Source organism: Mytilus galloprovincialis, chromosome 6 (genome assembly GCF_965363235.1).
Source record: "Mytilus galloprovincialis chromosome 6, xbMytGall1.hap1.1, whole genome shotgun sequence".
Taxonomy (NCBI): Eukaryota; Metazoa; Mollusca; class Bivalvia; order Mytilida; family Mytilidae; genus Mytilus; species Mytilus galloprovincialis.
The window spans coordinates 26771035-26786437 of record NC_134843.1 but is presented as its reverse complement, the minus strand read 5'-3'; the positions used below and the strand labels follow the sequence as shown (position 1 = coordinate 26786437).

General features: G+C 31.0%; 1 protein-coding gene across 1 annotated transcript; it reads right to left on the bottom strand.

Moving 5' to 3' along the window:
• Positions 1 to 3756: 3756 nt before the first annotated feature.
• LOC143079274 (ileal sodium/bile acid cotransporter-like) lies at positions 3757 to 9975 on the bottom strand. The gene is made up of 3 exons (XM_076254519.1): positions 9264 to 9975; positions 8060 to 8231; positions 3757 to 6486 (listed from the first exon to the last, which is right to left on the bottom strand). Exons 1-3 carry the CDS (start codon positions 9843 to 9845, stop codon positions 5795 to 5797), a joined length of 1446 nt encoding a protein of 481 aa, XP_076110634.1. The 5' UTR covers positions 9846 to 9975; the 3' UTR covers positions 3757 to 5794.
• Between the last annotated feature and the right edge of the window lie 5428 nt (positions 9976 to 15403).

The following is a 15403-nucleotide window of genomic DNA, read 5'->3' as shown; positions in this document are numbered from 1 at the left end:
TGTGTCCATATGACACCATGTCATGGTTGCATTTAGGCACTTACATGTTTGGTGAGCATCATAAATTTTGGTAAAAACCCCAAATGAAGCAATATATCTATAAAATTTCAGATCATAATGAATCTGTGTACTGTGTCTTAATTTGAATTTTCCACAATATCTTGGTAAACAACATGAAAATATAATCTGATACAGAACAAACGGACTGACTGACAAACAGAAAGACACAAAGACCAGAAAAATAATTTTCCCTACTAATATGTAAGCAGGCCATAAAATCTATTTCAATGCTCAAATAAAATATTATTGAATTCTTTAAAACATTCAATTCATACATGTAAAAAATAAAGTTAAAATTGATAGAAAAAATATATATTTGAGATTGTTCAATTACAACATTTTGATTTATCACGGATAATCTTGCAATGCCTAAAAAAGTTAAAGAACTATGATGTCATCAGAGTCTAAATTTGTGTAATTATATAAATATGGCTCAATGCACATATCTGCTGTTAAGACCTTATAAATTAATAACCATATATAATGATATTTCTTGTTAAAAAAAATTATAATTAATAATCGTCAAATCTAATAATACCAGTATTACATACAGCTATTTATGTGACACTAAGTTTAGAAAAAAAGATTAATTTTCAATATATACCAAGGGATTGTGTTTGAAAGATGAAATACAGATTAAGAAACTGTTAAATACTTTTTTTCAAAATCATTTCAATTAAAAAAATAAAATGGAAAATTGGAAATGTTAAATAAGTCAAATAGACAACAACCTCAGGGTTTCAACACAGTGAGATAATCCAACACTCTGATGCCAGTTAAAGCTGGGCCCTTATCAAAAATAAAAAATAGTTTAGCAAATAAGGATGTCACACTTAACTCTGAAACATATATATGAACCAAAATTTGGTGGGGTTAAACTTGTTTTGTGAGATATCAACCCTTCCCACTAATGCATCTAGTGACTAGTCAGTGTAGATTAAACAAACACACATCAAATACACACAGTAACAGCATAAATTACTGTTTAAGCAACATATAAAATATTTACGCTTTCAGCCTCTATTTACATATAAAATATTAAACTTTGAGCAACAATTAATATATAAAATATGTATATACTGTTTCAGCAACTATTAGCTTATAACTTATCTACATTTTTAATAACAATAAACATATATAATATATAGAGATTAATATATGGCCTTTTCCATATCAGCCTGGGTATCATCCCGAGACCCCCATATCAGCCCGAGACGAATCGCTTTATCATATACTTCCGACAATAGTTTTATGTAAATAAACTCATCATAGATACCAGGACTAAATAAGGCAAATAAACAAATGCAATAACTAAAACAGTCAAAAATTTATAAAGAAGTTAAATTATGAATCAAATAGACTATAATTGTCCAACAACAGCATCACTACCTTCATATATATGTATGGTAACATTTCCTATAGAGGCATTTTGAAACATTGAAAATTTGGAAGAGTTTTATGATCATTATTACTCCATGTTTATTGTACTATAAAATGATTCTTAATTGTCAAGGGCATTTGTTAGCAAGTACTAAACTGGGGACAAAAGTTCCCGTAAATTTTGACGTCATCATAAAAAATATCTGACGTCACAATGGAAAAGTAAACAATCGATACCACAAACACCGGAAGTAACTTGCACGAGAAGCACTGTTATGGGTTTTTGCACGAGACGCCCCTGATATGGGTTATCAGGCCGGGTGGGAAATTATGGCTTGTGTACTTCCGCTCATTACACATATGCAAAAGCTATCATGTCAATTCAAAGTATATGATATATATATATATATTGTTTCAGCTAATATTTAAAACACATAAACTATAAATCTTAAATCATGCTTATAACTCAAAATATAACTTTCCAATAAAAATATCTTTCTATAAATTGTAACATTAAGTAATTTTTTTTAAAAAGCTGATAAAATTTGATTACATTAAACATAAACATGTATGTGCATAACAATGTACAACTAGAAACAAACAATAACATAATACAGCATTAATATCATTCACTCATTGGGGTATAATTTATAAGGTTTGATTATTTTTTTCAAATAAAAATATTTCTAAATACATCTATACTAAATTGTTTTGTGAAAAAAAATATAATGTACATTGTATATCTGCAGATATTTGTTCTTTTCTAACCATGAGGTTTTTTATGAGAATGAAACCTCTGTGTAACATATGACACTCTAACTCCATTAAAGGGATAATAAAAAAATATCCATTGATTATGATGATTTTCATCTAACTTGATAAGAATTTATTCTATTATATTGTATTGTATTTATAAGAAACCAGATCATTTCATTTTCAGAATGAACTTTCATTTAAGTAGGAAAAATGGTGATCAATCTTTAACAACAAATTATTGCATTTCTTATAGATTACAGCATAAAAATAAAAATATTTATAGGTGGGTTCATTTTTAATTACAGTTCATACATTGAACATATAATACGTAATAAATTTCCATTTTCAAAAATAATGGGTTTTTTTTTAATTAATTATCTTTTTTTTTTATTATGTGAAAAATTCGGATATTTTTAAACATTTTTGACATTTTACTGATGTTTTACAATTTGTATTTGTTAAATAGTTAAATATTTGTATATATAGTGTCTAATAAGCCTATCTTTGCTGGGTATTTGTCTTATTTTAATATTGTGCAATGTATATTATATAATCTGTATAAAAATCTATAGACAAGTATATTGTGACACTTTAATAAAATAAATTATTATTATTATTTTACATAATGTAATATTCTAAATACAATATTATGATCTATTGCATTATCCACACAGTCACATCATGAAAGCCTATAATGATACAAATTAGTTAATTACTGATAATAGCCAATATTTATGTGTACAAACATTAAATATATTAAGAAGCATCCAATAGTGCAAATAATTCAAATAGCCATACATTAGACTCAGACTTCTCTTGAACTGAATTTTAAATGTGCGTATTGTTATGCGTTTACTTTCTACATTGGCTAGAGGTATAGGGGAGGGTTGAGATCTCATAAACATGTTAAACCCTGTCGCATTTTTGTGCCTGTCCCAAGTCAGGAGCCTCTGGCCTTTGTTAGTCTTGTATTATTTTAATTTTAGTTTTTTGTGTACAATTTGGAAATTAGTATGGTGTTCATTATCACTGAACTAGTACATATTTGTTTAGGGGCCAGCTGAGGGACGCTACACTGAAGACCTGTTGGTGACCTTCTGCTGTTGTTTTTTCTATGGTCGGGTTGTTGTCTCTTTCCCCATTTCCATTCTCAATTTTATGTGTGTAACAAGAAGTTAAATGAATGAAACAGTATAAATTATAGTTCAGCATAATGTTACTTTCTATTAAAATTATTTTGCTTATCTTTTCAAAATTATATGCATCAACTTTTGTTTCAGCAAAATACAGTCTTAGGCAGCAACCATTTGATTTTCTGGGGGGGGGGGCTATGGTTTTTTTTTTGAAAAAAAAGTTTGTTTTCAGTTTTTGGAGAAAAAAATAATTTGTTTTGAATTCTGAAAAAAAAAATTGTTTGTTACACCCTCAGCTGCCACTATATGTAATGCTAAAATTGAAAGAAAAAAATTGTTTTCGACTTGTCACGAAAAAAATAGATTGTTTTTCGCCGCAGACGAAAAAAAAAGTTTGTACAGAAAAAAAAACCATAGCCCCCCCTCCCCCCCAGAAAATCAAATGGTTGCTGCCTTACAAATTGCAGTTTTTTTGCATGTGAGAGAGCTGTCTACATATTCCATTTTAATTGGTCTCTTGTGGAGACTCAGAGTAATATCATTTGCATTCATACATCTTCTTAATTTTATATTTTAAAAAATAAACAAAAGCAATAAAAAAAGTATCAGCACCAACTTAAAAAATTTAACAAAGATAAACAAATATATAAAACATTTACAACATTAAACTATGGCAACCATATATATGTTTTAAGATCTATCAAAATCATACAAATCATTTCAAATACTAGTCCATGTTCACAAATCTTTAAGTTTTCTAGATACACAGGTTTTGCTTTAGATGTGTTGAAGCTTGACATAAAAATTATATTCCTATATACATGTATAACAATATGCCTTTAGCACTGTATTTAGATATAAAAAATATTTTACCAAGTTGCTAATCTTGACATTGTAATTTCACATATAATTATCCCTATGTCTTTACAAATTCCTGCCTTTCAGATTCTATATGTTATTGATTTTGGTTCATCATTATTTAACTACAGATTTTCTTCTTTTCTTTAAATGCCAGTTGAACAAATTCAATTCCTCTTGGACAGTCTTACCTATTTTTTCATCATTCACAAGTTTTGTCTGCTTTCACTCATGTTCTTTTTGTTGGGATTCATGCATATTTCTTAATATTTTTTATACGCCCATCAAAATTTTGACGGGATTTTGACGGAACATATTATGGTATACAAATGTCTGGTGTCCATCCGTCTGTCCGTCCGGCGTAAACATGTCGCACCGTAACTTGAGAATGACTTATCCAAATTTCATGAAACTTAATATAGTTGTTTCTTATAATGGTCAAATGATCTGTATACTTTTTGGTGAAAATAAGATTTAAACTTTTTGAGTTACAGCACTTTGTAACTAAAACAGGGGTGTGTTTTTTTTTCACATGTCGCACCGTATCACAAAAACAATTGTTGATTATTGCTTAAAACTTTACACACTTCTTAGTTATATTAATCTTAATATCTGTATACTTTTTGGTGATGATTACAAATTTCATTTTTGAGTTATTGAGTATTTTGTAAAAAAGGGGGAAGGTTTTTTTACATGTCGCGCTGTATCTCAAAAATGATTTATGATTATTGCTTAAAACTTTACACACTTCTTTTTTATATTAATCTAAAGATCTGTATACTTTTTGGTGATGATTCAAAATTTCGTTTTTGAGTTATTGAGTATTTTGTAAAAAAGGGGGAGGGTGTTTTTACATGTCATGCCGTATCTCAAAAACGATTTACGATTATTGCTTAAAACTTTACACACTTCTTTGTTATATTAATCTAAAGATCTGTATACTTTTTGGTGAAGACTCAAAATTTTCTTTTTGAGTTATTAAGTATTTTGTAAAAAAGGGGGATGGTTATTATTTTTACATGTCGCGCCGTATCTCAAAAACAATTTATGATTATTGCTTGAATCTGTACACACTTCTTTGTTATATTAATCTAAAGATCTGTGTACTTTTTGGTTTGATTCAAAATTTTATTTTAGTGATATTTAGTTGGTTTTTTTTAAAAAAAACATGGGGGTTTCGCATGTCCCGCCGTGTCTCAAAAACAATAAATGGTTATTGCTTAAAACTTTCTCAGAAACTATTGATGATTATTGCATAAAACTTCCACACAAGACGTCGGGCGTATCATGCGCTCATGGCACAGCTGTTTATTTAACAGTCCTTTCATCCTTGACAAATTACTTTTCAGAATCTACTTACTTAAGTTACTTTTAATTTGTTCTTGTCCTACATATACCATGATATACATGAATACATAATGTATGTGCAACTTGACTCAACTTGACTCATTATTTACCATTTTGATATCATATATATATATACAAAATGTGTATAAACTTGAAACAGCTTTCCTCAATAAAACATCACACATCTGGCATACCACAACTTTTGATGATTCTGAAATGGAGAAATTTCTCATACAGACTTTCAACAGATTATTGAATACTTAAAGGTGGTCTCCTTTGCTTTTGTCGTCATCACCTTTATCTGTAATAGGAACCTCCTCAAACTTCATTTCTACCACATTTTTATCCATATTGTCTGGATAAGTGTCATCTAACATGGTAACATTAGTTTCAGGTTGGTGTAATGTTTTCTTCTGCATTCTTTTCCTAATCATATGAATTATAATAGCAATGACCATTGGAATAGGTGTGAAAATGGCACTTGTAATGGGTGGTGTGATACTAATGTCAGAATCAGGTGGAGGTAATGACACTTTTAGCAAAACGATAGCAATACCAGTGTTTTGTATTCCCGTTTCTATGGCGATGGTGAGTATGTTTTTCTTTGATTGTCTTGCAATGAAAGCTACCAAAGCACCAAAAGCAAAGCCTAAATAAGGCGCTAGAGCTCCTGATAACAGCACAACAGGAGTCATCACTCTAAATATATACAAGTTGGCATACACTCCAACGGTAAAGACAAAGACGAGAAACAGAGCTGTGATGTAAGGGACACATTTCACTATGTTCTTTGCCCAGTTTGGTTTCTTTTTCTGGATTAGGATTCCAATCCCAACAGGAACGAGTAGGCCAAGTAAAGAGGTGATAATGTTTTGATAAGGAATTTTAATGGAACCTGCTCCTTTGTAGATATAATTTATTCCCAAGGAATATAACCACATAGGAATAAAACCTGAAATAATAAAATCAGTGCTGTCAGCAATAACAACATATTTTCCACTAGGAGTATAAACCTTTTGACAAATAAAAGGCCTTTTGTAATTCCCTTTAAGTAAACTTCATTATTTTACTTAATTCTGTAAAAATAATATACATTACCTGAATTAATTTTCATTTGTATAAACATTATACATAATGTATGTAATCAATAACTTATTTTTTTTTAGATGTAATAAATGCTAATGATATCAATTTTCCAATATATTTGTACTTAACTTAATTCTGAATTTGCATGTTTTGAGTGTGCAATGTATTCATGAGGATCTGGGAGGGGTCTTAACTTCTGATTTCTATAATTTTTAGAGCATTTTTTCTCTATTCTTTATATATTTTAGCACACATTATTTTCTATTCTTAAGTTTGTCTTCATTTTTCTATACGCTTAACCTGACCCATAACCTTTTTCATTGAAGTTTGGTTGAAACTAGTACACTGTATATCTGCCTTGCTTAGCCATTAATAACAAGAAATAAGTCCTCACAAAGTTTTGCATGCAAGTATCTAGATGTTTTTTGTTTATCACATCATGCAGATTATATATTACAGAACTTTGGCTGCTAGATGTTTCTTTTGTGATGTCAAATAATTACATTAGATAAGATAAGATAAGATAAGATAAGATATTTTTATTTCCAATTATGGGCCCCAAAGGGCATAAACATTACAACATCAATAATTTTTTTATAATACAATACAAACAATGAGATAAAAAAAAAAAAAAAAAGTTAAACGAGAACTATTTAAGTTCTTAAAGAAATGTATGTTTCATTATGATACTTTAATCTGATTGGCTAACTGCACATCTCGTGTTATTCTGTAAGCAATTGCATTGCTCAATAAAACTTTTCATTCATGATAACACGTGGTCCCACAATAAAGTGCACAGGTGAATTAAATAAAACAATCATAAAATTCGAGTTTTCATGATCATAGCTAAAAAATGTAATAATAAGTATTGAATGCTTCTTTTTGTAACTTCATAGGGTTGTAAAAGCGTTGACCGTGCGCACATTTTTAGTATGAAGCGCTTCCGCGCTTCATACAAAATGTACTTTGGTCAACGCTTTTACACCCCAATGAAGTTACAAAAAGAAGCATTTAATTCTTAAATAAAACCTTTAAGGTTTATGTTTTTGTTGGGTTATGCTCAATTTTGAAGGCTATAAGTCTTGAGCGACTATTTTTTTAGTTCTTTAATGAAAAAGATTATAATATGTTCTGAATAGATCTCATTTGGTGCCAGTGTTTAACAATTCATAAACAGAGATCAAAAGTAACTCTGTTGTCACATTGACTAGTACATCACACTTACTTTTTGATATCAAAATATCAAACAAGTTTATGCATTGCTTGATAAAATCTGAGTGCTTTTACATAATTATGTATGTACATGTAGATTTTACAAACCCAACTTGTGATGTAATTTAATTGGTTCTATATGATTTTGCATATCATTTTTCCAAGTTTCCTGTTGAAAAAAAATGTATGAACATATATGAACAAATTCAAAAAATATACTTATTTACCCAAACTTGCTACTGTGCTGACAAAAGTCATTGTAACACTAAGTGAAACATCACCGTCCAATAAATGTGTGTAGATATTACTGGCAGCTCCCCCTGGTGAACAACCCATGGCAAACAAACCAAATGCTAAAGGTGCATCTAGTTTAAAAGCTAGACCAAGACTGAAAGCTATCTGAAATAAAACAAAATTACAATTTAAAGTAATTTAAACATGTTCCACTCAAATGCATGATTAAACATTTTTACACAGAAACATAATATTTTTTTTTACATGTAATGATGGAATACATTTGTATTTGTATAAGAAAATCATCATGACATCCAGGGGCAGATCCAGCCATTTTAAAAAGGGGGGTTCCTAACCCAGGACAAAGGGGGGGAGGGGTTCCAACTATATGTCCCCATTCAAATGCATTGATCGGCCAAAAAAAGGGGAGTTCCAACACCTGGAACCCCCCCCCCCCCCCCTAGATCCGCCAATGACATCTGTGTTTCTTAAATGCATGTACATGTAGACTATACTCAGTTGTAATTGAAAGACAAGACGACAATAATTCCATTGAAGTTGGTAAGTAAAGGTCCTGATAAATCATGAGGAGAATACGCTTCAACTTACACATGAAAACCTTTTCTTCTACATTGTATTTAGTTCAATTTACCAAAATTAACACATTGTAACATGAGATCAGAATTTCTTGAAATATGTTTATATTTTGTTACAGAATTTTCTATTAAAAATAATAATTTTAAAAAAATCTTCATGCAATTTGATGTTTTTTTTTCATTATTTTTTTTTACAAAGTATTTGTTCCAAGAAAACACTCCCCTAAAAAATTAAAGAATGGTCACTGGTACATGTAGCTTTTTTGACACATAGACATACATGTATATCATGTTTATATGTAACACACATTATTATGTCATCGTTGTGACAACTATTTTTGTTTTCTGTGAACTGGTTAATTTGTACATTGACTGTCATCACAAACAACTTGACAAAAAGACATATAGCTTTGTTTCTGATACAACTGTGTGAACACATATAAATCATGCTTATTTAGTTAAAGCCAAAGGTACATGCATTATTGTAATTTGCTTTTACAGTTAGATTTGAATGAAATGTCTCAGATAAATAATGGTTTTGGCTTCTACAAAGGTTATGACATCTTTATCATTGTAAATAATAAATGGTTAAAATACTGACCAAAGGCATGAGCACAAACTGTGAAGCTAATCCAGTCAGTGGTGCTATTGGCCTCTTTAATGTAGACTTCACTACAGCCAAATCAGTCTTACATCCCATAGCAATATTAGCAAGACATACTAGTATGATAATAGATACAGTAAAGGCAGTGTCAATAGGTCTGCTGTCTCTTTTCACCACAAGTTTGTAGGTTCCTGTGTAATCATACCAATCCACATTATCTCCCCTTATTGTCCCATTTAAAGATTTGTTGACTAAAAATTTAAGAGCAGTTTCGCCCAAGAAACTACCATAAATGGTTACTGTGATATTACTTTGTTTATTTTCCGGAATGATAAATATTTCGTCGGTCACCGTTGCTACCTCTGTGTTTGTAGAGATGATTTTAACACCAACAGAACCTTGCTCATGAGATTCTAGGAGTAAGCTCACATTAAAGATAAATATTTTCACTTCGTCGTCAAAAATTGCATAAGTGTGAACATGAGGTTTTATTTCAATTGTTCCTGCACTGACAGTATGTGGCATTGATAACAAAATGCATAAAACAACAAAATTGTGCACCACCAAATATTTCTCCATGATGTTTGTCCCCTTTTCTTGACCTTTGATTATAGTATCCGGTCCTATTCCTGTGAAATTTCCGGTCCTCAAACTTTCTTATCATCTATTAAAAGTCGCATACTAGTACATGTATATCTGAATACCTGATTTATTAAGTGACATGTAACCGATTTATACTTGTGTTGTAATATCGTCTGTATGTAATATGTGTATGGTTATGTAATCTGTTATGAGGCTCCATACAGTTTTTCCTCAGTCGAAATTGAGAGGAGACTCAAGTTTTAGTTATCGATCTATAAAAGTAGTCGTGCTCTGAGATCGTATTATATAACATCAGAGATATATTACATGTATATTCATATTGAAGTATCCACAACCTGAGACTACTATATTACTGATCATAGTTTTATAACACAGACACTTGTCTCAGAAATAAAATCCCTATATAATATATATAAAAATATATAGGAATTTTTTTCTGAGACGAGTGCCTGTGTTTTATAAGCCACAACTTATGCAATCAGGAATATATACTAACTTATAGATTATCGTTGATCATCTCAACGAGATTGATTTTCTAGCTTAAGCCGGGACGATAATCAATTTCATTAGCAACGCCACGTGTCTCCTTAGTTTCTAGCGATAATTTTCCCTCTCAAGCGAGCAGCATGATATGAAAAATTATCACAAAAAAAGATCAAAGGAAAAATGCTCAAAATAGCGATAAATGATACATATTGATTCAATGTAGGATTGGATAAGAATGATAATAAAAAAAAAAATGTTTACTTTCTCTCCGTGAACATCTTCATTTGTCCATCTAAATGTATAATTAGTTAAAGTGCTTTTTTTGTCATTTTTATGAAAGATCTGGAAAGCTCTTGCGCTACGTACCCATGATAACTCTAGTTTTGAGGACTAGTCATTTTTTTCTCATTAGTATGATATATCGCCCTTTTCCTAGATGGGATTTGTCGCTTAACAATTGCTACTTCTGTGATCTTTTATATATATTTAATATTCTACAAGCTACAGAACAAAATGATTTTTTTTAAAAATCGGTATCAATTGAGGTAATTATTTACAAGGAGTTTACCACAATATAAAACTGTTACAGCCGATTTCATTGAGTGTGTATCCATGCAAAAGTAATATCGTTGGTTAGGTTACTTGTTAGCTGAACCGTGAAGTCAATTATATAAGGTCAGGTATACTACCCTTCTTTCGAAGTAGCATAGTCCGACAGACAGATAGATTTGTTATCTGCTGGACTAGTCTAATCTTAAAGGAGGGTACCGTTTACCTGGCCTAACAATGCTTTCAGTGCTTACATTAAGCAAGCTAACCAAAGATATTACATTTGGCTTCACACTCAATGAAATCGGCTGTAAAGTGCGGCATCATGTAGATCGCCACATGCGGGGTATCGTCTACTATGTTTGGCACGGGGTGAAGGTTTTGAAGCGGAGAAAAACGATCAAGGTAAGTTAAAGTATCAGTATTTCTTTTTTTAGAATTGTTTGTACCAAATAAGGTATTGCACGGAAGGAACCATAACATGATCGATCTCCATCAATCATATCTATGCAAACGTTTTCAGTACCCTGTTTGCTCAAACACCTCTCCTTAGTTTTCCGTGTTGCAGATTTTGAGGCTTCATATGCAAGTTTCAGGATAAAAAATTACTTTTGACATTTTTTCCCCGTATGATTTATATAGAAATGAATTCATATCATGGCATTTAACCAAATACTAGCTTCTTGGTAAAAATTCTTTTGTTTTAAAACTCAGTTTACATCAAAATATAATGTGTCGCTCGCTCAAAGATACCAGGCTTATAATTTGATTCGTCAGACGCGCGTTTCGTCTACATAAGACTCACCACTGATGCTTAGATCAAAATAGTTAGAATGCCAAACAAGTATAAAGTTGAACAGCATCTAGGGCCCAAAATTCAAAAAAGTTGTGCCAAATACGGCTTAGGTAAGGGACGACATCAAAAGTTCAATGTAGGATAAAAAACTTAATTCACATAGTTTTTTCACTGACACCCCGAACCCCCTCTTAACTTAATTTGGGAAAAATTGATTTACCGATAGGGATATATATGTAAAAATCGATTTTAGATATACAAAACTTGTAGAATTTTACCCCCAACCCCCAAACCATTTGATTTAAGTTTTTTTTTATCCTACATCGATCTTTTGATGTCGTCCCTAGTCTATGCCTGGGCTAAGAAAATCTAAAGTACGTATTTTGAATAATTCATCCTTGCAAATCGAGTAAATTTATAAAACTTCCATGTTATTGATATTCATGTTAATACCGAAGTACTGTAATAGCGATGTACAATTAATGGGGATAAGAAGGTAAAAAATAAAATGAATAAAATTAAGCTGATTGATGATTGCTGTATGTCTAAATGTCCAGTGGCAAATATTTCATACATGTTCATGACGGAAATCAAGATATAATCTGTCGATAAACTTGCTGAAACGTCCATATAAAATTATGTTGTCAAGGAGAAAATTTTGTACATGAATCATCTAATCTCACCCCCAGTAAGTACTTCTAGAATATTTATCTTTCTCGTTAGAGAAACTGCTTTATGTGAGTTGCAGCAAATAAAAATGCAACAAGATTTATTAAAAGACGATATAATTAAAAAAAAAAAATGCTGACTTTTGTTTGATAAATTGTGTGCATGAAACCAAATTGTTTCAATATGTTATGACTATTATAATGAAGAATATAAGGTGGTTTCCTTCCTTATAAAAAGCAAAAAAAAAATAATATGCATATTCCCGTTTTTCTTTTTGTCCAAGTTAAACATTTTCTAAAATCCTCTAATGAGTTCTGATAATATTTTAACCCATGAAAGTATTATAACCCTGTGAGTACTCTTAGTACATTATTGACGGTTGATTACCATGACAGTAAGACAATAGTTCTATCAGTATCAAAATCACTAATCCTGTTTTAAACCCGTTTAGTGATCTCTGATATCAAAAGACTTAAATTTGAAATATTTTACCAACACTGCTTCCTTCTATTAATAATTTGGGGCTTCCCTGCTTAATCAAAAATGAAGTTTTGATTAGTCACAGCATAAGACGAATCTATGTTTACAGCCAAGGTAATAGCGAAATCAATTATTATATGTGAAATTCTTCGATCGGTGAACATTGAATCTAACTTTTTTTCTCTTTTGACTAGTTTTTTTTTCTTAGAAGCTGTCAAATACACGGAATACCAAGGAGACATTCAATGAGGTGAACATAAAGCATAACTTATGCTTTTGGAAAGATCTTTGTGGAATCAGATTAATGGTATAAGCTTTTTAAATAAATAAAACAAGTTAGAGTTTATAGTAATTCAATTTTGAATACTGTAAAGCGATCTTCTGATAGATTAATTGTCATCTAAATGAATCTAGACTGTTCATTAATTACAGTTATCTATACTAGCTGAAATCAGACTCAGACTTCTCTTGAACTTAATTTTAATGTGCGTAATGTTATGCGTTTACTTTTCTACATTGGCTAGAGGTATAGGGGGAGGGTTGAGATCTCATAAACATGTTTAACCCCGCCAAATTTATGAGCCTGTCCCAAGTCAGGAGCCTCTGGCCTTTGTTAGTCTTGTATTATTTTTAATTTTAGTTTCTTGTTTACAATTTGGAGTTTAGTATGGCGTTCGTTATCACTGAACTAGTATATATTTGTTTAGGGGTCAGCTGAAAGACGCCTCCGGGTGCGGGAATTTCTCGCTACATTGAAGACCTGTTGGTGACCTTCTGCTGTTGTCTTTTCTATGGTCGAGTTGTTGTCTCTTTGGACACTTTCCCCATTTCCATTCTCAATTTTAATTTTAGAGCACCAGGTTTGATTGATGTTAGCAAAATGACACATTTACCATTGAATGAACCATAAAAAAACTTAGGACAAGTTCATATAAAATCTGCCAGACACAAAAGTTTCTTAAGAAATATAATCAACCAAGAAAACTTAATATTGACCAATGACCCATGATAATGAGGCAAATATCAGAAAAACCCTGCCAAACCAACTTGAACTCCTTATAATCATTCCATACACCCAATATAGTTCTATTGCTTTAAGATTCTGAGAAGTGGATTTATATAAAACACTAATATGTTGACCAATAAACCATGAAAACTCTACCAGACAGACATGTACACCTAACAATCTTTCAAAACACCAGATATATTTGACCTAATTTGCTTACAGTGTATGAAAAGCAAACATAACAACTAAACTAGACATTGACAGGTCAGATGATACCTGCCTGACAAACATATTCACCATACAACCAGATGCTCCGCAGTGCGCAGTTTTATACGAACGCAGAGGTTGAACCCTGAACGGTTGGGGCAAGTATGGACACAACATTCAAGCTGGATTCAGCTCTAAATTTGGATTGTGATTAAATAGTTGACACAGCATAGGTTTCTGACACAGAATGAATGTGGTCTAATGAACTTAAAACTTTTTTTTGCATTTGAGCAATTCACTATGCTGTTGAAAATTAATCCTCTCAAAAAAAATGTTTGAAGAAATTTTCTTTTTATTTATGAAATCTGAAATGAGAAAAATTGAACCCCCCATCCAATTATTTTTCACATGCCCCTTTCCCTTATTCCAAAACTGATCTCAATTCAAATTTCTAATGGAGTTTGCAACAATAACTACTCATTTAAATACATCATTAAATATTAAAATGTAAAATGAGTGCTCGTTATCACTGAATGGTAAAGATTGTTTTAATTTATCAGTTGGTAGTAAAAGTGAATATACATTATATATTGTATAAAACAATGATTTAAGTTGATTCAACTACTATTCTGGACAAAAAAAGATAACTCCAATTGAAAATTTCATGCTATTGCACAATATTGTGCAATTAGATATTTCTTTCTATTGCGCAATACTGTGCAATTGAAAATACTTGCTATTGCACAATACTGTGCAATTGAAGATTTCTTGCTATCGCTGAATACTGTGCAATTGAAAATTTCTTGCTATTGCACAATACTTAATATAATAATTTTTGATCCTGATTTGGACCAACTTGAAAACTGGGCCCATAATCAAAAATCTAAGTACATGTTTAGATTCAGCATATCAAAGAAGCCCAAGAATTCAATTTTTGTTAAAATCAAACTTAGTTTAATTTTGGACCCTTTGGACCTTAATGTAGACCAATTTGAAAACGGGACCAAAAATTAAGAATCTACATACACAGTTAGATTTGGCATATCAAAGAACCCCAATTATTCAATTTTTAATGAAATCAAACAAAGTTTAATTTTGGACCCTTTGGGTCCCTTATTCCTAAACTGTTGGGACCAAAACTCCCAAGATCAATCCCAACCTTCCTTTTATGGTCATAAACCTTGTGTTTAAATTTCATAGATTTCTATTTACTTATACTAAAGTTATAGTGCGAAAACCAAGAAAAATGCTTATTTGGGCCCCTTTTTGGTCCCTAATTCCTAAACTGTTTGAAACCTCAATTCCCAAAATCAATCCCAACCTTCCTTTTGTGTTGATAAA

Bases quoted from the DNA above. Each gene is read 5' to 3' on its own strand.
- LOC143079274 (XM_076254519.1), bottom strand. From the start codon at position 9,845: ATGGAGAAATATTTGGTGGTGCACAATTTTGTTGTTTTATGCATTTTG. The intron at 8,232-9,263 runs GTCAGTATTTTA...GTTTTATTTCAG, and splicing joins AGTTTGTGCTCATGCCTTTG to ATAGCTTTCAGTCTTGGTCT. The intron at 6,487-8,059 runs GTAAATAAGTAT...TTATTATTTCAG, and splicing joins CAGCACAGTAGCAAGTTTGG to GTTTTATTCCTATGTGGTTA.